The sequence below is a fragment of the Corvus hawaiiensis genome, chromosome 26 (assembly GCF_020740725.1).
Source record: "Corvus hawaiiensis isolate bCorHaw1 chromosome 26, bCorHaw1.pri.cur, whole genome shotgun sequence".
Classification (NCBI taxonomy): Eukaryota; Metazoa; Chordata; class Aves; order Passeriformes; family Corvidae; genus Corvus; species Corvus hawaiiensis.
Genome location: NC_063238.1, coordinates 41,208,188 through 41,231,036, shown reverse-complemented (window position 1 = coordinate 41,231,036; position 22,849 = coordinate 41,208,188). Strand labels below are relative to the sequence as shown.

At 39.9% G+C, this 22,849-nt stretch overlaps 1 protein-coding gene across 8 annotated transcripts in view; it reads left to right on the top strand.

Annotated features, from left to right (window-relative positions):
- TRAPPC9 (trafficking protein particle complex subunit 9) overlaps positions 1 to 22,849 on the top strand; it is a 460,315-nt gene that overhangs the window by 14,586 nt on the left and 422,880 nt on the right. For 7 of the 8 annotated variants that reach the window (XM_048286362.1, XM_048286363.1, XM_048286359.1 and 4 more), the window contains 5 exons: positions 4,333 to 4,359; positions 5,509 to 5,630; positions 7,318 to 7,443; positions 13,124 to 13,340; positions 15,507 to 15,650. In XM_048286362.1, coding sequence (XP_048142319.1) covers positions 4,333 to 4,359; positions 5,509 to 5,630; positions 7,318 to 7,443; positions 13,124 to 13,340; positions 15,507 to 15,650 — 636 coding nt within the window. The remainder of the gene's footprint in view (positions 1 to 4,332; positions 4,360 to 5,508; positions 5,631 to 7,317; positions 7,444 to 13,123; positions 13,341 to 15,506; positions 15,651 to 22,849) is intronic. The other variant, XM_048286366.1, reaches the window with a different exon arrangement.

The window sequence follows — 22,849 nt, the reverse complement described above, 5'->3', positions numbered from 1 at the left end:
GAGCTGGCCACTGGACTGCACCAGTTGCTGGTACCTTGACCCACGAGGCTGAGACCCAGAGCCCATTCCCGTTGTTGTTTCTTAGACCAGCACACACACATGCACTCCCCCTCTGTTTTTCCATGCTTGTTACCTACACTGCCTCAATCCCTCCTTCTTCTTGTCTTTGGCTCATCCCCTACACCCCAAAAGGAATCTTGTACAGTTCTAAGATGTTCTTTCCCTATAATGAGCCCCATATCCCTGTAGGCAGTGACCCCCCCAGTCTGTAAGAGGATCCAGAGAGCTGCCTGTGTAACTGAGCTGCTGGGCTTCACCCCCGCACAGCTCTGCTGGCTCTGATTTGGTTACTGGGGTTCAATTGATGGTCACTGATCCTCTCTGCTCCTTTGTAGTTGTGCAGATCAGCCTGTCACATAACCTGACACTTGTCACATGCTGTTACAGCTCCTGAAAGTTTCTGTGGCTTCCAGGAGAGGCTGGGCTGGAGTAGGGAAGTGAAAACACATTGACTAGTGTGAGCTACAGGGCCTTTGGGCTAACCCAGCATAGCTGCTGCTTTGTATGTACTCACCCAGGACTGAAACATAGCTGGGTTTAAATGCTGGTGTAAAGTTCTCTTGCGTGAAGTGTGGTCAAAATTAAGTCCTTAATCTAAAGGAAGCAACCACCCATCTTACTCTTTTATAAGTCCTAATGTAGTTGTGGTTTGATGCTGGTTAGGCACCAAGCATCACAAATAAAAACAAAGTGAAATGAGGATTATTGAGGAAAATGGAAAGACTTCAAGGCAAAACAGGTCCACACTTAAACAGTTATAGTATAAAGAAGATTAATTACTAACAGAATTAAAAGTAAAAAGAAATAATAAGAAATTAAAGCAAACTCCCACAACACCTTTCTCTTCCAGTACCTCCCTCTTTCCACCAACCCGCACAAAGGACACAAACATGGAGTTGGGTTCAGTGTTTAATTTCTTAAGAGTGTTTCTTTATGTTTTTGGAAAAGAGTTTCTTCTGCTGTGCCATGGGATTCATCCCATGGAAGATAGTTCTCTGCAAACTTCTTTAATGTGGTTTCAAACTTTCACAAACAACAGTCTGCCCGAAATCTGCTGCAGTAAAAAAATATCCCTCCCATGAATCTTGCAGTCTTTCCACACTGCTCATCATGGGTCATAACAGTCATGGGGTTTCAGTCTCTTAAGGATGAGCTATTCCAGCCTGAAAGTAAAGGCTCTCTTCTCAATCTCTAAAAGTCTTTCACCGCATCTGTATACTCTGGTGTGAGTATTTCTCATGAACTACATGTGGATTTCTACATCCCCCCATGTACATCATCTTATGAATTATAGGGAAAACAAACTGCTGTATTATAGTCTTCACCAAGGCTTGCAAGGAGAATTTTCAGCTCTGGTGCTGGGAGCGCCTGCTTTACTGCCCTTGGTTCTGCCATGTTGGCTTCACCTCACATGATCTCACTTTTCCTTTCTCTCTGACTTGGAAGAAAGCTGGTGCCTGTTAAGTTGCGGCTGAGAAGTTGATCTTGTTTCTTGTCCTGGCTCCGTGCTGGGGAGAAGTCGCCATGTCTCTCGTTGTCGGCTGCATGCTGTTTCTGCTCGGTTCCACACGAGCCGCGCTGGCTGCCCGGCAGGGGCCCGCCGGCCCCAGGAGCCGCGCTGTCGTTTCAGGCTGGCCTCGGCTGCCTGCGGAGCTGGGACGGCTTTTCCCGACGGCTTTTCCCGACGGCTTCGCCCCGCGCCAGGGGCTCTCGGGCCCGCTTCGGGATGGGGCCCGGGGGCCTCCCACGTTCGCCACCCCAGAGGGGGGAAACAGGAACAGAAGGAACTTCTCGTCCTTGCTCTTTCTTTAAATATGTAAATCGCAGAGGCGGTACCAGCTTTTTCATTTGTTTAGCAACCTATCCATCGAACTAAATTTAAACTACCACACCAGTAAACACCTGCTTTGTATTATCTTTATTAAGAACCGCGTGTGTTGAACCCAGATAATTGACAGTAAAATTACCTTATTTCAGGACAGAATACTAATTTTTCATACCATATCTAGTCATTAAAATCTGTGCATTTGGTCCCATGACCTATGAACGCATTTTATGTTGGTTATTATCATTTCACCTGGTTAGTGACCTTTGTCTACTTTTCAATGAATATTTAATAGGAGATGTTGCAATCTATTTGTTTGTCATGGGTACTCCTTGTTACTAAAGAAGGTAACAAGTCACAACTATCAGAATAATTGGATATATTTTGGATATATTATTACTGTGTCTCTACTTAAGTTGAGACTTAAATCTCTCTATTTCAAAGTCCTGTTTGCAAACTTGTTGGTGTAGTTGTATTTTATAAATGTTTTAGTTTCATATGACAAAATTTTTCAAAGGACTTTTCTGTGGAGAAAAACTGATCACAGTTTTTTTTTTTTGTCATCCTCTGCAGATGAAAATATTACTTTGTGGCCCATTAGATATTGTTCCCTAACTCCAGTTATGATCTCTATGATTTTAGGTCTGCACTGCTGACCTCTCTCCTGCACAGCTGTTGCTGTGATGTCATTTTCTTACAAAGTTTTCTGAAAGTTTATTTTTATTACCTTTTCTTGTCTCTGCCGTGCTTTTCATTTAAAATATTTTCAGACTGCACCTTTGGTTATAATCTGTTTCACTGTAATTAATTTTGTGAGGACTGTTTAATCTGTGGAATAAATTCCACTGTATCTTTTTGTGGGATAAAGCCAGAAAAAAAAGGGTTTCCAAATTCTGCACAAATCAAGAAATGCCACACTTGGAACTGACATTTGTGCCTAATTTTGAGGCATGTAGATGAGAGAGTTACCTGTAGTGCTTCCTCTTGTACCTGGAATCACACCTCTTCTTGTGCCTGTACTTCAGCCTTCACAGGATGAAGTTTCCTGCCCAGATCCAGACAAGAGAAACATCTTCCTCTGGAATCCATTGTGATTTCCATCATTTGACATTTTTAGGCTACAGCACAGGACCTGGCTGCTCAGCAAATATGGTGTCTGCTTTAGATAGAAACAACTTTGGAAAGAGAAGGTCCAAAATACAAATGAGCTTCTGCTCTATACTGTGGCTGCCCATCCCTGGAAGTGTTCAAGGCCAGGTTGGATGGGGTTTTTGAGCAGTCTGCTCTAGTGGAAGGTGCCCCTGCCCATGGACAGGGGGTTGGATCTTGATGGTCTTCAAGGTCCCTTCCCAAACCATTCTGTGATTCTGTGAAAAGGCAACTTTGACTTCTCAGGTATCTAAACCTTTTAGTTTGCATTGGGACAGGTTTAGGCCATGTCTCCTCGAATTCCTGGATGTGTCTTTGCAACCTTCAGTGTAAAGGAAGATTCTGAGTTTCCCAGTTCCTCCTGGCCAGGAAGTCTGGCTGTGGTCTGTCAGTTATGGGATTTGTATGTCAAACAAGATGAGTCTGGTTTGCTTTATGCTTAGGTCATTGTCTGTTTTGGGTTTCTCCACTGGATTTTATTTGTTGGGAGTTCTAAGCTCTTGATTTTGTTGCCTGACCTTCATCTTTCCCCAGGCACAATTAGGACACTTGAGTGAAGTGTTGGCATGTCTTTGGGTCTAGATCTAAATCTCTGCTTCACTTGTCTGGAATCCAAGCAAATCAACTGAAGGGAGAGCCTGTCTTGCTGATAAAATAATTGTTTTTGGCTGCTTAACCCTTGATATTAACAATTTTATTGCCATGTTTAACCAAAGGTTAGGGCAGTGAGGTGTTACATAACCTGATAATCTTAACTCTGCAATACTCTTGGCAACTCTTACATGGACAGTCTGGCTTATTGGGTTGACATGACTCAATTATTCAGAAAATTTGACGGAGTGAAATTAGTAACAATTAAAAGGGATAAAATTACTTGAAAATGTTATTCTAGAGTATTGTGCAGATTAAATGAGCCTCCCACAAGGAGAATTAAGTACTGTAGGTCCTGGCATTAAAATATACTAAGTGGACTGTGATGGAAACTTGCCAACTAAAACAATAAGGATAAAGAAAAAAGGATATGGCTTTAAATGATACACTGAAAATTCTGAAATTCTTCTTAATGTATCTTAGAATTCATTGCAAGTTTATGGGACTTTTTACATTTATTTATTAACAAAATGAGATTTAACATACAGTGACTACTTGATTATAATTGGTAGTCCTTCAAAATAGCAGTGATGATCCTGATAAATCTGATTATTTTGTTCAAGCCTGATGTTATAAAACATTATAAGAACTTACTTTGCTGGCTCTATTTAAGGCTGAAAAAAAATCATTTTTGTTCCTCCTTTTAGGGGCACAGGAAGTTCTCATTGATCCAGGTACATTATTTTCCTGCATGTTTCCAAAGTATTTTCTTCTGTTACTTGATGTGTTTTGCAATTGTATAGATATTGCCACTTGCCAAAACTAGATTATAAATCTGGAGAAATTATAGAGACCGAAGGGTAACTGGCACAAAATAAATACTGTAGTTCGTGATTGTGTTTCCATAAATTCTAATCAACAGGATTTCTTTCCATGAGTAGTGAGGATTTAAAAATATTTTTGAAGTGACCAACCTGAATGGTCACATGTAGTCCTGTAGTGTCATGGTGCTCTCTCAGTCATCATGAACAAACATCTTTCGCTTCCCTAAAAACATTGTTAATCTACAGATGTGCTTGGTCTGATTCCTCAAGGTTAATAACCATATGAAAAAAGTTGCCTTAGCATTTAAGTATTTAAAGAAACATTCTTTCTGCTCCCTCAGTATATTCAGAAATATCTTTCACAGTAGTTTTTAGCTGTCTGTTGAGAGTTAGGGCCAGCTCTGAAACACAAGAGATTTTTTTTTTTACCATCTTAGCAGGGAAACCTCCTGGAGAAATAAATTACTGTATAGGCCTAACTAAATTACAGTAAAACCCTACAGATTAAGCAACCCGTAAGAAGGTATCGAGCCTTGCCAAACCTTTGATGTATTTTCACTTTTATTATGTTAACTCCTCAATAAAATCAAATTCTATAAATAAATTTTTCATGTTCTTTCTAATACCCCAGATTTCCTTGGCTTCCACTTCACATTCTTATCCTTTATATAGACCCTTTCTGTCTCTTGCCTTCTTTCTTATGTAAGAAAACCAATTTCTTAGTGTTTTGTCTGAGCCTTTTTCCCCCCTAAGGTGTGCTTTAGAAACACAGTTTTAAAGTAGAACGAGGAATAGTTCAGATTAAAACTGTGTATTCAGATGTAGCCATAATATAATTTTAGCAATCTGTTACTTTATTCATAAACACTCAGATAAGTGCTAAAAATCATGAATATATTTGGTTTTTATTAAGTGAGAGATTATTTCCTTTCTTTCTACGTGGGGCAAGTGTACTTTGTGTATTCTATGTCAAACCTACAACATACCCTAGTTTGCTTTTTAGGTATTTAGCATTTGCCAAGAGTCATTGTGCTCATTTCTGACCTTGTTTTGTTCTAGGTGCTTTGACTTCCAACGGGATAAATGCAGATACCAGTGCTGAGATAGGACGTGCCAAGAACTGCCTTAGTCCTGAAGACATCATAGAAAAATATAAAGAAGCCATTTCTTACTATGGCAAGGTAATCCTGGTTATTAAAAAAAAAAAAATCACTGAGGTTCTTTTCGACAGTGAACTTCTGTGGCTTTGGTTTTGGAAGATCTTCTAAAGCAGTGAAATTTGTAAAACAGTTTCCAGCTCTCCTGGAGGAATTTTTAGGTTTTTGTGCAAATGCTCAGAGCCTGATATGGTAAAGGATCTTAATGTGTACATTCATAATAGGAAAAGAAAAAGAATTATTTTGTACCGTGAAAATAGAGGCTCAGTGTCCACATCAACAGTAAAGCTAAGTTTAATTGTATTGCAGTGGAGTTATTTAACAACTTTTTAATTTCAGGTATTTTCAAGTATCTTTAGACTAAGCTTGTAAATATTTATTACAGGCATTTTCATGTCCAAGTTGAAGGGAGACTCTCCAAATGAAACAGGTTCAGTTGTGTGCATGAGTTAATTTATGATCAGGAGCAATTAAAGGTGATAGTTCTGGGCATAGTGTCAGATAAATTTGAATCGTTCAATAAAACAGTAATTGTCAAGGATGCAGTCAGCTTTTTAATGTTACCTTAAGGGTACCTTGCTCATCTAGAAAGAGTATCATGTCTCTAGAAGTATAAAATTATTGGACTTTGTTGGGCTTAGGGCAGGATATTTATATTTTGTTTATTTATAATATGCACTATGCTCTCAACAAGTCATAACTGTGCTTCACTGCAGCTTCACTTGAAATAACAAAAAGCTTTGTGCCAGGACTGATTTATAACCCTGCAAGATGAGCAGTTACCTTCTGTCTGTTCTAGACCTACAGACAGAGTAACTCCTTGCTCTAATGCTGAGGAAGCAGCACTTTCTACATATTTCCTGTGTTCTCACTGAGCTGAAAAAACTTTTGTAGCACTTTCTAAAATAGATTAAATCTCCAGTGATTTGCTTTTGCCAATATAAATGCATGAGAGAGGAATATGGGACAGCTTCGCTGGCGTAACTCTTGCATTTTGTTATGAGCTTGCTTTCCCCCATTAGTTTTCAGATATAAATACCTGAAAAGAGCTTAACTTCAGCAGGAGGTGGGCCAAATCAAATATCCAGTATCAGTGTTGTTTGAGGAAATCACCAGATCAGATTGTCTGGCTAGAAAATTGCCTGTTTGTTATCTGAGCACAAACAGTTCCGTGGGCATCTGCATTGTCTCTTTACCTTCCTTAAGCAAGCTAAATCACTTAACAGTCGTTTACAGCAAAGGTTTTGCAAACAGATACTGGAACACTCAGATTGGTTTCTAATTCTCTGGTCGTCAGGAATATTGTTTTAACTAAAGAGAAAATGGATGCAGTAATAAAAATATTTGCACCGTGAAGGTAGAATTTATTTGCAGACGCAACACCCACAACCAACCATTTATATGAGGTTATCCCAAAGGGTGCCAGTATTCCCAGAGTTTCTCCTTATCTGAACTTTCAGACTGAAGCTGTGCTGTGTCTCAAGAGAAGTGAGTGAAGAGGCTGAAAATGCTTGTTTTGCATAATAATATTTTAGATGACACCTTAATTTTCACTTGGGCATATGTTGATAATTTAACACTGTAGTCATTAGCATTAAGGAATTGCTGGGTTTGGACAATGTGACAGCTGATTTATGTGCTGAGCAGAAATGCTTATAAAATCTAATGGGTGCAATACTTCAATATTATTTTAATTTTCTCCCTCTCCAAGTACAAGAACGCTGGTGTGATTGAACTGGAAGCTTGCGTGAAGGCAGTGAGAGTCCTGGCAATACAGAAGAGGAGCATGGAAGCCTCTGAGTTTCTGCAAAATGCAGTTTATATCAACCTTCGGCAGGTCAGTTGGAAAGTCCAGTTATTTTTTTCTTGGTCATTCAACAGAATTTACTGAAAGTTACTTAGACTCAGGAGACTCCAGTTTATTTTCTGTATCACTGCCTTCCTTCTGATGAGAGCTTGACTTCTGAGGATTTTCACATCTGTGAGTCTGGTTTGCAAGGTATTGACAGTTCATCTAAAACCATGAGGACTTAGTTTGAGATTAAAGACTCTCTTGCTTGTTCTCCCTTGTGAAGGTAAAAAAAATCCATAGTTGTTCTCTTGTGATGTTGTATTAAGGAAAAACAGCTGCGGGGGACTGATCTGCATTGGATTTTTAAAATTTTCTTGATTGCATCTCCTTCAGTGAAACTGAACAAATCAGGAATGGCCTGTTGCAGAATGAGCTGAAGGGTCTGATTAGTGTTCTTAATCAACTGAATCTTTGTTGTGTAGTGCAAAGTCTTAATTAAGCCAAATCAGAAAGGAATTCAGGGGGGAAATCAGTGTTTGGAACTGTGGGGAAAGTGCTCAGTGTCACCACAAAACAACATTAACACTTGATCAGTGTCTCAAGCTTAGTGTCACTGCTCACAGAGAGACTGCTGTGTTTGAAAGAACTAATAAAAAGTTGTTAGGTTTCTTACTGATTTTTGCTCATTACATCTTGGTAAGATGAGCAGTTTAAGTCCACACCATTGACCTTATTAAGCACCAGGCAGGGACAGCAAATATATGATGGGGGTAGAATACTTTCTTTCATTTGCAGAGAATCCTTTCTTTGGCATCAATTTTCTAACAAAGTGTAAATGAGACATTATTTAATTGATAAGCTGTCATAAAACTCATCAATTTTGTTACAGAGTCCCTTAATTGCCATTATCCTTGTAGCGCTAAGTCCCTTCTCTTTGACTCTGTAACCTGTTTTTTTGCTGGCAGTTCTGCACCCTTTTTTGTTCACCTGTCCTGTTCTAGTGCTGTTATTCTTGTTGCCTGCGAACTCCAAAATTGTTGTTTTTTCTTTTTCTGGAAGCAATTACTGCCATTTTTCTCCCTGACACCACTGATACTGCAACTTCCACTTTTTATCGGAAGAAAAATGTAAGACACAGTGTCTTGGTTTGAAAGGGAGGCGTCTGTCAAGGAAGGAAAAGAAAATGTGACCCCCTTCCCTCCAAATTATTATAGTCCGAAATTACGGAGCTTTCAGGCAAAGATATGGGAAAAGGAGTAACAGTCCTTTACTAATACATACATATATATTTGTGTATAACAAGGCAAACAAACAACAACAACAGCAGCAACAACAAACCAACCCAGAAACCCCGTGCCGGCCTCGCTCGGCTGTCGGGCCCTTTCCCCTCGGGTGCAGTTCCGCTCGCAGCCGGCGGGGGCGCTGGTGGCTCCCGGCTGGGCAGGGCGGGTGCGGTGATTCCCCCCGCGCCTGCAGGGGGCGCTGTGCGCGAGCTCAGCCGTGTCTCCCTGACGGGGTCATGGCGGGCACGCTGGGTGGGGAAAGGGGCTGCAGCAGGAGCCCCGGAGTGGAGGTAGGACGGCAGGGACAAGCAGACCCCGGAGTAACAAACAGAAAACTCCACAGCCTCAGCAGGAGCCGTGGGGGTTGGGTGGACACGGGGTGCTGGGTTAGAGTGCAGCAAAAAAGCCGAGGCAGTGGCAGAAAGCAGCGGGGCTGCGCAGCAGCAGCAGCCAGGCTCCTCTGCAGCAGCTGTCGCAAGGAGCCTGGGAGATGCGCCCTCTGGGAGGGGGGAGAGGGTCGAGGTCCCTGGTTTTCCCAAGGTACCCGAATAGATGGTGAGGGTCCTTTCCAGTCAGACCGGGTGTTAATAAGGACCCAGTACAACAGCTGATCTAACCAGCGAAGCTCCACTCATGGTAGGAGAAGACAGTGGGAGACGGAACCCCGCAGTAGTGGCGAATTCTTCCCACAGCGACCACAGCCTGTCTCTCCTCCGATGCCGAGAGAGAGCAAGGAGCTGAGCCCAGCCCCTCACCTCCCGGCCAAAATCTCAGGGTATCTTTGCCCTTGCAAAGAGGAAACCCCCAGGTAAGAAAGGAGACAGCTGCACCCTTCCCCAGCCTTGGCCATTTCTTCTGTCTCTCTTGAGTGCCGGTTGTTGTTGTTGTCTCTTAGCAACAGATGGGACAAAATTCCATGAGAGAAAGAAACAAAAGGAAAAAAATCCTAACCCCCAACACCCAGTAAATGGCAAAGTACTTGTCACTTCAACAGCTGATAGCTATTGCTTAATAATACACAAGCACAAACGTTGGCAACATGAAAAACATGCCCTAAGCTGCCAGTGAACTTGCAACCAGTACAGCCTAAACCAGTACAGACTGGGATCTCTGTGTGGCTGGGGAGCAATGTCGCATTATTATGTGAAATAAGAGTAGGATAATCTTTCCTGGGCTTTCCCCAGGGCTGGGAAATGCATTTTCCATAGAGAGGTATGGCTGAGAATTTTATTTACAGCTTTTAAAAATTTACTGTATAAAATGGAAACAAATAATAGTTCTATTTATGATTTGGACTAACTCAGAGGAGGAGTCATCCTGTGATAGCTGAGGGAATAAACTGTAGGACAGTGTTTTTCACTTGCAGGTAAGTAGAACACCAGCACAACCAATATTCTACAGCAGTAAAAACACCTCACAGGTTAAAGTGTAAGACTCATAAACAGGAAAACTAGTTCCTATCCATAAATTCAATTCCATACTCAGTCTAGTAATATTATGTACTGGTATTTTCTGATGAGCTGCAGGGTAATAAGACTTAACTTTGCATCCAGTTATGAGGAATAAATTATAAAATATAATTACAGAGAAAGTGAGATTATAAAATTTTAATGTAGTAAGGAATAATTAAAAAACAAATAAAAAGCTGCGTTCTTGAAAGCCTGTCCTGAAACAAGCCTTAGAAAAAACCGGCTCTATTACTTGAATAGTGACCTACAGCCTTTCCAGGTGCAGTTGTAACTTGGTTTGGTAGAGCAGTTAAATAAAAATTAACCAGGTGGAAATGATGCTGTGCTTCAGGTGGTGGCTGTTTTGCAGCCACTTTACAGGCATTAAGCTTTAATAAATTTGTAGGGTCTGGAAAGATGTTTGTGAATGCTACATCCATGGCATGCAGAATGCCTGCTGCAGTCTTCCCAGAATTAATTACTTGGAGTATCTGTGTGGGTTTTTTCTCCTTTTCTCTTCTTTTAAATTCCTGAATGGTAGCACATAACTGTGTGTGCTCGGGGAAAATGCAATTTTGCTGTCTTTGTGGTGATGAAAAAACAGTTTCCTGCAACTGAGGGAAATGCTTGAATAACTTTGGGAACAACCATTAAGCAACAAGTTGTGTAACAGTGTTAAAAACTTACATATGATGAAAATAAAACTTTCTAGGAATCTGCTGCCTCTCTCATAGTTCCAATTATTAGTGAGTGCTCTTGGCTACCTAAATAGCATGACTCTGTCTTTCCTTATCTTGAAGAATTTAGTTGCCATAGGTGTGTGAACGTTGTCAGAATTTGTATTTAAGGAATAGCTTTTGATAAGGCTTTTAAAAGCTTTTTTGCTTTATTTCCTGACTATGTGCTTGTGCCCTTTTCAACTCTGCTGCCTTATTTTTTATTTTTCTAACGTGTTAAAAATGGCATAAATGGGTAACTAAAGTGTGACACCTCATGTTCTTTCTGAGTGATTGCTTTTGGGAACTCTGATAAGCTTCTTTAAAATTTTTCTGTATTTTCTTTTTGTGCCTTCTGTTCTTTCCAGCTGCACTGATTTCTGAAAGTGTTCACCTTGGTGCAGTTGCCTTTTTTCACAATTCTTGGTACAGGGCTTGGTCTTTTTCAGGGATGGCTGGTACTTTTGCATCTCTCACCGTCTTCTGTTGTCAGTTCTGAAGAAAATAGTATCTTCAGCTTCAAAAATTGTCTGAAACTCTCTAAAATGCTTTGCTACTCTCTCTCTTCATATCCTGAAGTACAAAGATTTGAACTGTCAGAGAAGGTCGTGGTGCCCTCTGAAAACTCCTTGTTGATGTCTCATACCCCTTTGCCCAAAATTAGAAGTGACCTTTGAGAACAGACTACTTTTTGTAATTATATCAGGACTTAAGTGACTAAAAGACATTTTGAAGCTCTGCTTACAAGACCTAATCATTCATGTAAAAGCCAACCAGTGTGGTGAGCAGCTTCCCTTGACTGTCCAAGCCTGTAAGCGCCTGAAGTTAAACACACTGATTGATACTTCCAGTTTTGAAGAATGAATTGCTGTTTCTGTCCTTTAGGGCTATTTTTGGGTGAAGTTTGTCACTTGAAACGCCTTTGCAAAACGTGTTGGCAGCTTTAGAGTAATTTAAAGTACGTCTCATTGCTTTTGATTGTGCCATATCCTGTGCACTAGGTGTCAGCATTGGTCTGCACTGCTGGTTCCTGGGACACAGAGTAGGAATCATCCAGAGTTTCTGTGGCAGTTTCTTCTTGGCTGGCTGACTCCAAAGCAAGATTATCATCCAGGCCAGAGGCAAAAAGAATTAAGTTGCCTGTGACTTACACCAATACACTGATAAGCTAAAGAAGCACATGGTGGTAGTTCCTTACCAAGTTTGTTTCAACTTTAAGCCTAAGGGAGCTTTAACTAAATTCCACCTCACTTGTTGGCAGTGTGCATATGTATCATGGAATTCTTTAGGTTGGAATAGACCTCAAGGCAAATCATTAACTCAGCACTGCCAGGCCCAACACTAAACCATGTCCCCAAGTGCCACATCTACATGTCTTTTAAAGCCCTTCAGGGATGGTGACTCCACCATGTCCCTGGGCAGCCTGTAACAATACTTGACTCAGTGAAGAAACCTGGGTCTGTGTCTTTCTATGACATTTTGCTACTTTGACATTATTTTTCACATAGTTGGGAAAAGCTCCCATTGAACTCACTGCTGCCCTCCAAAACTTGCTTCATGCAAGGCAGTGGTGAGGCACTGGCACAGGTTTGCCAGGGGAGCTGTGGATGCCCCATTCCTGGGAGTGTCAAGGCCAGGTTGGACGGGGCTTGGAACAACCTGATCTAGAAAAAGATGTTCCTGCCCGTGGCAGGAGGGTGGAACAAGATGATATTTAAGGTCCCTTGCAACCTAAACCATGTTATGATTCTGTGATTCAGTCTCACAGTGTATAAATCACAGTACAGTTTAGTGGAATGAAGATTTTGTGGTTTACAAGATTAGAGACATAAAAATTGAGACAGTAGTTTCTTGTTTTCATAGCCTGAGATTTTAAGATTAGATTTAATCTTAAAGGGATGAAAATCTTAGTGAATCAGTAAATCTTGGAAGTGGCATATTTGTGCACTCCTTTCATTCACATGACTGTCATGTTAAGTATCTTCCATTCCATGTGGAGCTGTTTAGCTGTTACTGTTTTCACTGTTTACTTGTTAGTACCACTTACAAATAAAGTTGAAGCCGCAGAACTCCATCTTTGCAGTTTTTGTTAACAGCTGAACCGAGCTTAAGTTTTCCTGGCTGTAGAAGCTGTCATGCCTGGGTGTGTGCAAATCCCTGGCCTTCTGCAGCACCAGTGTCTGCTACTGCGTTTTGCCTCCTGTTTGTTTTTTAAAACTCAGCATTTGAAATCTTTGATTAAAAACCAGTCCTTTTCTCTTTTCCCTTCCAACTCCAGCTCTCAGAAGAGGAGAAGATCCAGCGTTACAGCATCCTGTCAGAGCTCTACGAGCGCATCGGTTTCCACCGCAAATCGGCGTTTTTCAAGCGCATCGCAGCCATGCAGTGCGCGGCCCCCAGCATCCCCGAGCCCGGCTGGAGGGCCTGCTACAAGCTGCTGCTGGAGACTCTGCCTGGCTACAGCCTCTCCCTGGACCCTCAGGACTTCAGCAAAGGTCAGTTTGGATTACCACAGTTGGGCACTTAGCTGGCTTTCCATAATAATTTCCTTGAGAGATTTCATACTAGACCTAAATTATTTACTAATCTGAAACTAATTCCAACAGATAAAGCAGTTGTTTAACACTGTACCTTCACTTTCTCTTAATGTTGTTCCAATAATTCCAAATTTCTGTGAGCCACTGCTGAACCTGTTGCTGTGGTTCCCTGTTTGCAGGAAGTAATTGTTTTATTTACAAAAACTTCATTTCTAATGTTTTTCAAAAATGTCTTTGTTTTGATAATATGCTTCTCAGTACATAAAAAGGTCAATATATTATTTTGGATTTTTTTTCAATTAAAGTGCCTTCAGCTGTTGGCATCAGAAATTGTATTTCTTCTGGTTTTGTAGTTATTTGATCTTATAATGAAAGATTAAAAGGCCTTTTACATATTTTTGTATATAGACACACATAAAGGTTATTTTACATATTTTTGTATGTAGACACACATACATACATATAATGTAATTAACAGGGTCAAGTAGGTCACATTTTCCCACAAATTAGATCAGAGACAACTAAAATGCTGCTTGGCAGCTCCTTTTGAATAAACCTTTCCAAAACTTTGTGTTGCGTTCTATAGCAGCAGTTTTGGGGACCATTCCCTAAATGTTGTAACTGCAGGAGAGGAGCAGGAAGTGATGGGCTGAGCTTTATTTGTGGATGGTTAGTGTTGTTTTTTTTTAACCTGCTGCGATTTAGCAGTCCAATTATATGTGAGGGGGGTAGAAAATGCCACGTGGACTGGGTGGAAAAATGCAGAGAATCTAATCTAGGAAGAAGGAATGTGATGGGAAAAATATGCTGTGGTCTGGGATGGGACTGTGTTGGGAGAAGAGGTTGTAGAAGTTCTGCAAGAAACGATGATTTAAAAGGCAAAAAAATGACATGATTGGTGTTTATCTTTCATTTTTACCTTTCCTTCATGTTGCACTGAAATGCTTTGTCTGATTTTCACCCCCAAAATGGCTCTTTTAGAGACATATGGAAAGATCACTGTACACTCTAAGATAGAAATGACATTTCACACATGAAAGATAATGAGACTCTCAAAATATAAACTCTCAAGGTTTGGTTGCAGTAAATATTCTTAAAATAGTTTGCCAAATGCTGATGGGTGATATTAGAAGGAAGGCTGTTGAAGTTTATGAAGTATTGCACTTCTTGAAATATCTGTTATTTAAAAATTACTGCTCTTGCTTACTACTAAAAGCAGGTTAAGCTTCATTAAGAGTGTTTCATATTATGGTTCTGAAAGGAAGGTTATGTTATGATCTATTTATTCTTTCCACAGATACTCTGCAAATATGAAGTAATTCATGGTCTGAAACTTAGTTTTAAATACTGAAAATCAGGATATGTGCCTCGTGTTCTAAAGTGTTACTGCTTTTATTGGTCAGGAAAGCATTTAGAGAAAATACCTCTTGCTTGATCTTTAAAGAGAGTTAAGAATTACAAGTTGTTTTTTTTTTTTTTTTTACAAAGACATGGACTGACAGGACAAGGGGGAATGGCTTCAAACTGACAGAGAGTAGGTTTAGATTGGATATTAGGCAGAAATTCTTTACTGTGAGGGTATTGAGGCCCTGGCACAGGTTGCCCAGAGCAGCTGTGGCTGCCTCATCCCTGGAAGTGTTCAAGGCCAGGTTAGATGGGGTTTAGAGCAACCTGGTCTAGTGAAAGGTGTCCCTGCCCATGGCAGGGAGTTGGAAATAGATGATCTTTAAGGTTCCTCCCAGTTCAAACCATTCTATGTTTCTATGATTTCAATTTCTGTATGAAATCTCATGTGCATTGTCCAGAGAATTTAAAAAATACATAAAACTTCAAAGGTTTTGCGTACCATTTTGGTTTCTGGGAAGTGTTAACTTCATCTTCTGCATTTTAATGGTACATTTCTTAGTTGATAGACAAGCACATAAAAATTGGTTTCATGTTTAGATATTCAAGCAAACACAATCCTAATTTTTGTGTTGAGTACAAGATTTGGATTTGTAACAACCTTTGGGTGATTGGTGTAAGTGCCATAAAATACTGCTTAGCATATGAAGAAAACCAAAATCAATGGGTTTGTGATGACTTCCAGGTTTAAAATATATTAAATACCTGCATTTTTTCCAGGAACTCATAGGGGATGGGCTGCAGTGCAGATGCGTTTGCTCCATGAACTTGTCTATGCTTCCAGGAGAATGGGCAATCCTGCCCTGTGTGTCAGGCATCTCTCCTTCCTGCTCCAGACCATGCTGGATTTCCTTTCTGACCAAGGTATGACTTTCTACAGAAGAATGTGTTTGCAGTTTCTATTGACCCACAGTCAAATAATGTGACTGTTTTGAAATACAATTAATTGGAGAAGTAATGGAGAGCACAGAAGTTGGGGAATTCTGTGTATGCCTGAGGTGGGTTGTTGATGGTAATCAGTCAACAGAGAGTTGAAATTAGATGATCTTTAAGGTCCTTTCCAACCCAAACCATTCTGTATTTCTAACTTGTAGAGAATGAACATGATGGACCTGAGTTAAACAGTGTTTAACTGGGACAGTGGCCTTAAATTTCTCTACATTTCTTCAGTTTCTTTTTTTTTTTTTTTAATCAGCAATAAATTTCAACAGGATTTTAATACATTTGTCAAAGGTTGACAATGCAAAGTGTCTGTGGATGATTTTCAGCAATGGGAATTTACAGAATCACCTGGAAAGCCAAAAGTGACAACTGTTACGTTTGTATTACATTTCTTAAGAAAAATATTCCAGACTGACCTATCACCCAGCTCAGTGAGACCAGTGATCTTAATTAGTGCTGAAAGATTTTAAAAATTGGTTTTGCTTCTCAGTAAGCTAGGTAAAAAAAAAGCATTTTTTTCCAGTTACTCCTTTGTTTACAATAAAGAGGATGGAAGTGAAAAAGGATAGGGTTTATTTTTTTTCTTTTCTCCTTTAGTTATGGCCACATGTCTCCCCTTAGTGACTCCTGCAGCCAAGAACTGTATTGGCAAACTTTAGGTTTTTGCTTGATTTTTTCCCTCTGTTTAGTGGCTCAAATCAGTGCTGGAGGAAGGAGAGGAACTGGACTAAAATGGATAAACTGGACTAAATGTGCTTTCTGCCTGTAGATCTTATTTGCTGTTAAAAGGTCCTTGGATTTTCCTGGACTTACAGTGAAGCTTTGTTAAGATGTGTATGGAAGGTTGTGCTGAAGACAAAGGTTTAAGCTCTACCACTCTGCATCTCCACATGTGACATTGTTAATCCCTAATCCTAAAAAGGTTTGAACTCTTGAAGAAAAGCAACTTTTTTGTTTTTTGCCTTCACACATTGTATGTCTGAGTAAAGCCTCTGGTTTCATAAGACCTATAATAACTGAGATATTTAGTGCCTTTGAGAAATCAAACTGAATGTTCTCCCATGTGTTTGAAAAATATTTTTTTCTCCTTCTCTCCTGAATACGTCCAAAATAGAGCTTGCTGTTGAGTTTGATGTATTTTATTGATATGCTCTTGCTCAGACATGATGAGTGGTGTTCCAAAGGAGCTGAAGTGTGGATGACAGTGCCAGAAATGTATTTCTGGCTTGTAATTTTTTTGGTAACTTTTCTGAGATTGGTACTGTGTGACCATAGAATCATTAAGGTTGCAAAAGGCCTCCAAGATCATCAAGTCCAACCTGATGTTGTGCAAGGGTCCATTTAGCATAGAAAATTACTTTAAATAAATAGTTCTTTTAAAAACATCAGAATATTAGGAAAAAGTAAACCAACAAACACCCTTCAGTCTTGAGCTGTGGTAAAGAACAAAAGCAAGACAATTGAAGGCAGAGGGTTATGTTACTGTTTTACTTACTGTGAACTGTTCTCCTTATAAACTGTTAAAAAGGTGTCATTAGTATTTTTCTCTGATAATCACAGTGAAACATCCAGATTTTCTTAACCAATTGAAGGTTTAATTAGAAAACAGAAATAATGCAGTGGTATTGGAGTTCAAGAGTGCCAAGATTTTACTGTTCTTCTGTATGCTGCATAGAAAGTTACCAGTTACCAAGGGTGGAAGAAAACTCACTGTTTTGAAAAGTCAGTTTTTTGAATGTTTTCTTTCCTAAATAAACTTCATATTTTTAAAGCTTGTTACTGATTATCTGCTAAATCCTATTCTTGTATTTAAAGTTTGGGTAGTTTGCAAGTCATTGTAAAAATTAGAATAAATAGAAGTGAAAACTCTTTAAGCTGAGAGGAAGTTACCAGCTAAACATTTGGCACTGGAACTTGATCTTCTAACCTTTTTCTCTCAGGATTAGCTGCCTCTAGACACAGAAAAGGAATATTTTCTAGTTTTTTAATCTAATTCTGTTCATTTACTAGTTCAGTTGAAGTTGGTATACTGGGACTTCACAGAACAGAAAAAAGAGATTTATTCTCCAAGTAGAAATTCAGCAGATGAGATTTACTTGTTCCAGTGAAATCTAGATCTATTAATTAGAAGCTCTTGCTTCTATTAATGGAACACAAATGCATAGTCAAAACTCGTTTGTGTTTAAAATAAAATTTAGTGTTTTAATTGAATGACACATTTTAAAATACAACTTGTCTATGTTTACTTGAATTTACTTGAACCTCCAACCATGCAGCCTGGCAAAGCTAAATAAAGAGTATCATCAAGTAAATAGGAGATGTCAGTCACTATTTTAACAACATGGAAGCTAAAAATTTGATACAAAATTAAGCTAGTTACATAAATATGTAAAATGCAGTCTTCTGCTAAGCAAAAAGAGGTACTAAATTCTGCATAAACCTCTAATCTCAAGCCATTATGTTTTAATGTTACCAAGCCCTTAAGAATCACTTTCTTTAAATAAGAATTAAAATATGCAGGTGCAAAGTTGCTTGGAATTAAACCTATCTTTTGCATAATACTTTTTGAAACAAAACTGTGTACAGCCCAGTGAATTTGAATTGAGTAATGTCAGATATTTGGAAAAAAAGCCATTCTTTTATCGTGGCTCTTTACTGATAATATCCATAGTAGTTAAAAGGACTGTGACATGCACTGAGTGCAAATAATTCTGAGTTGGCTCATCTGTTAGGGCCTCACTAAACACAGAACTATTTGGAAACAGCTGCTAAGGAAATGTGACTGTCCACTCACCAAAGCATGTCCCTGTGGTGAAGGAGTATAAAGTTGGGAATGTGTCTCCATTGCCTTTTTGAAGAGTTGAGGTTTTAAAGCGAAAGCCGTGAACTGCTTTACTTCAGAAAACGTGGCACCTGTTGAAGGTCATTGAAAGACCTTGTAGTTGATACACCAAGGGAGGGAGCAATAAACTTTGGATACATCAGACGAACTTGGCTTGGATACCAAGGAGCAGCTGACGGATTTTAGGGGAGCAGAGATGAAGATCATCAAAGATGTGCTGTGACTGAACGGGAGGTTGCCACTCTCAAAACCCTCCATAAGCAAGTGCCCAACCTTCCAAAAGTCTGGGAGGTCTACAAAGTGTTGGAGTGTTTACTGTCTTGGCTGCCCTGGCTGCTCCTGCGAGGCTGCTCTTGCCCCATCCCGCTGGTGCTGCTGCTGTGGCTCTGCTCCCTGGCTGGGCAGCTCTGGGAGGGACCCCGGGGAAAGCCCCATGGCACCCATGGAGATCTCCCCGATGGCACTCTGGGGGCCAGCACTGGAGCAGTGGTGGGGGTAACCCCTTTCCTGTGCTTCTCCGCATCATTCTTGGCATTTTCCTACTTTTCTGTTCTCTCTTTCTTTCCTCTTTTATGAAAAAGTTAGTGCTTTGGATCCCAACATTTAATTTCATTTGTGTTTTAATCCCACTTTCGGGTATGTTTAGAACCTTATTCCTTCCTGCAGTTGTGGATTAAGGCAAAACTTGCCTCTCCTCACCTTAAGTGGATCAGGACTGTCCCTCATCCGTGCAAGCTCATAGTCTTTCAGACGTTTAGCAGGTTTCTAGCTGTCATTCCTGCTCTTTGTTTCTGTGGTGAGGATCTTGTGCTGAGGCGACCTTTTCTCACCCACCATGCATAGCATGGGATGAAACTACGAGTATTCTATTCTTTTTTTTTTTTTTTCTTTTTTTTTGGGGGGGGAGGAGCAGGGAGGGGGCTAGTTCCTTAAAGACCTTCAAGGTTCTTCTGTTTTGTTGTTTGGGAAATAATGTGCACTTTTCAGTGCTTCTCTGCCAAGATCTTCCTGTCCTGTGGTTATTGTTGCTGCACTTGAGTTCTTTCCAGTCTTGTGGTGAGGTGACAGCCTTCACATCTGAGATCCCAACTGCTCTGTCAAGTACTTAATGAATTAAACTACTGATTCTGTGATGATTTGCATTAAACATGCAGAAGCAATTTTTCATCTGTTGACCAGGGGTTTGGATTACTCTTGAGCTGTAGGTGATGGAGAGAACAGTACTTCCCAAAATATCCTGGTGTGCCTTTCTGTCCTTCCTCTGTGTGGTTGATTCTTAAATCACTGGATTTAAGAAAGGTGCTTTTTCTCAGCCTGTAGTGAGATCATTGTAACTGATGAAGAATTTCTGCCCAAATTTCTGCTGAATGCTGTTTCAGTTCCCCTCATCCTCTAGATGAGTTGGGATGGACTTGTCAGTGTTGGCTGGGCAGGCCACCTCGATGCCTTGACAGCTTGGACTTCTTGGTAGGCAAGGGACTTCTCACCATTAATCTGAGAGCACTTTCAAAACTTTTTCCTTTCAAGCCTGCTGTGCTCAAGTGATGAGTGAGATGTCAGCTGCCAGGGTGAGGATGTGCCTTTTGCAAAGAAGCGATGAGTTTGATCTAAGAAAGAAACTCCCAACCTTGTTTATCTTCAGAAATTATGGTTAAGCCGGGACTAAGCATAGTTTGATGATGTCAGATGTGGTGTCTTACAACTCTTAAAATATGTCTTTCGATCTTGCAGTTTGAAAGAGGAAATTATGCAGTATTTTAGACATTTTTATTTATAGAACAGATTGCATATGCATCCTCTCAGTGTCATTTAAATTTCAAATTGCTATGTAGAAGTATGGGAAATAAGGAAGAATATTAAACTGGGCTCATGAAAATTGACAGACCACAAGTGAATGTGGAAATGACTTTAACCCTTTGTAGCCCTCCTGCCCAGCAGCCGTAAGGACGAGACTCAATTTCTGAGAATCTTTACTTAAAACTGTAACGTTGTCCTGAATTTCTGTCCAGACCTGGGAAATTGAAGTGAAGCTGCACAGACACTTGGTGGGTTTTACCTCCCTGCAGAGATGGGACTAAATGGCATTTCAGTGGAGCCGGGGATAGGAATAGCCTATGAGCCTATAAATTAGTTTTGGGCATGGAATGATTTAAAGCTGCATCTTTTTTTGAGGGACTGCTGGAGCAGCTTGCGACTCTGTTCACCTCACTGCCTCCTGTTCTCTTGCTCTTGTCTTGCTGTGACTTTCTCATTTCCCCATGTTTACAGAGCTGTAGCCAGAGTTGTTGAGCGTTTCAGCTCATTTCAGTTTGAGCTGGTTGCTCACCATTTCTCCCATTTGCCACTTCTCCTGCCTATTCTCATAATGTTGCTCTTCCTTTTTTTCTCCTGTTTTTCATATTTAGGTTAGAGGAAACAAGATTATAAACATTACAAATAAAGACATAAGCCCAGAAAAGATTTTGAGGTGTAACTTGCTCAACTCATGAAAAATAGTAACTCCACACAGAAGCAGGAAGCCTGCCAGAACTGAAGGATAATTGAGGTATGGAAAGAGACACTCAGGGAAGATTGAGCTGTATCAGAAAATTTGGATCAACATTTTTTGCTTAGGAAAGAAGATTCCAGTGCTGGTCCTTCCTCTACAGGGAATAAATCTGTGAAATTATTTTGAAATGTAATTAGAAGTGGTTTATGATAGGGAGTGATCTGAACTGTAAAATGAGTAGTAATAAATTTCAGGTATCAGATAAGTTTCAAAGATGCCAAAAGCATTTTAATTTTAAACAGCTGAACTACAGTTGCAGTTAATTTCTTAAACTTGTTTTTATCCTCACTTTAAAATTACAAATGGCAAGTGTATTGCTGTATTTTTTTAAGAGTTCAGGGAGAGATGGAAGTTCTTCCAACTGATATATCTATGTCATAGTCTTCCTAATGACCCTGACCATGGCAGTGGTTCTCTTTACAAGATTCATCACTCCCCTTATGCATCCATGGCCGTCTCAATACTGACTAAGTGACCCTTGTCATTGATACTTCTCTTGAAGTGAGGTAAATCAAATTCCATCCTTTGAACCCCTCTGGAGTTCAGTAAATTTGGCCTCAGTACTCAGAAGCTCTAGTAAATAGTAGTAGGTGTTTGGATAATTGTGATATAATAGGAAGAGGTTGGAACATCTTTGAAGCATGACTTATTTTCAGGGAATGATGGAGCATTTAAATGAGTGTGATTTAGTTAATACAGTGTTCCCGAATTAAAAAGGAAAAACAAAAAAACAAACCAAGCCAAACAATAGCTATTGGTACATTAATTCATTAATGATTAGAAGAGATAAAAACAATAAGTGAATGAGTTTAGGGTGTTGAGGAAGGAGATTTGCAGTCATGTGCTCAGCAATAACCAAATCATCCCTGTATTATCAACAGTTTTCAGCACACATACAAAACACAGCCCAGCCCAGCTACTGTGAAGAAAATTAACTCTACCCCAGCCCAAAGCAGCGCTTGTCAAAACAGATGTAAGCTATTCGGGAACTGGCAAAAGTGACAATATCACAATTTGTTGCTGAGTTGGTTGTTTAGAAGAGTTTCTAGAGTAGACTTGACTGTGATAATGTTACTTGAGAGTGGAGAGTAAGAGATCCTGTGTTGGAAACGTGCTCTTAGAGAGTCTGCTGATGCTGTCACAGGTAATCCCCCAGAGCTGTGTGATGAAGGCACCAACTGCTCTGCTCTACAGTTCTGTTTTGTGCTGCAATGCTTAAAATACTTTAAACTGCATTTAAATTAGGGCAGCATTTCTCATAGGATCATCTGTAGTGTGTAAATTAATTTTTAGAAAGGTAAATGTTACTGATTGCAAGGGCTAAAAAGAATGATGCTTTAATCAGATTGAACAGAGAATAAATGCAAGTTAAAACTTCAGAGTTGAACTCAGGTTTACTTAACTGACACTGATGAACTGGTTTTAATGCACTGTGTTGTATTTTAGGTGACAAAGTACCTGCAAGTTGGTTTTGCCCAACCAATAAACCTTTCAAAATGGAGCTACTTTGGTTGGTCTTATAATATTCAGATTAACTGATTTCAGGATGAGGATGGAAATCTTCAGTATAATTACCAGGGAATATTTGTAGCAGCCTGGGTAGTTCTTAGCCATTACTTTGAAATATTTTGAAGCTTCACCATAGTGTCATATCCTGCCTGTGTACATACATATAAATAAGTGTACGTGTGTGTATGTGTAAAAATATATTAAACAGACTTGTCACCTCGT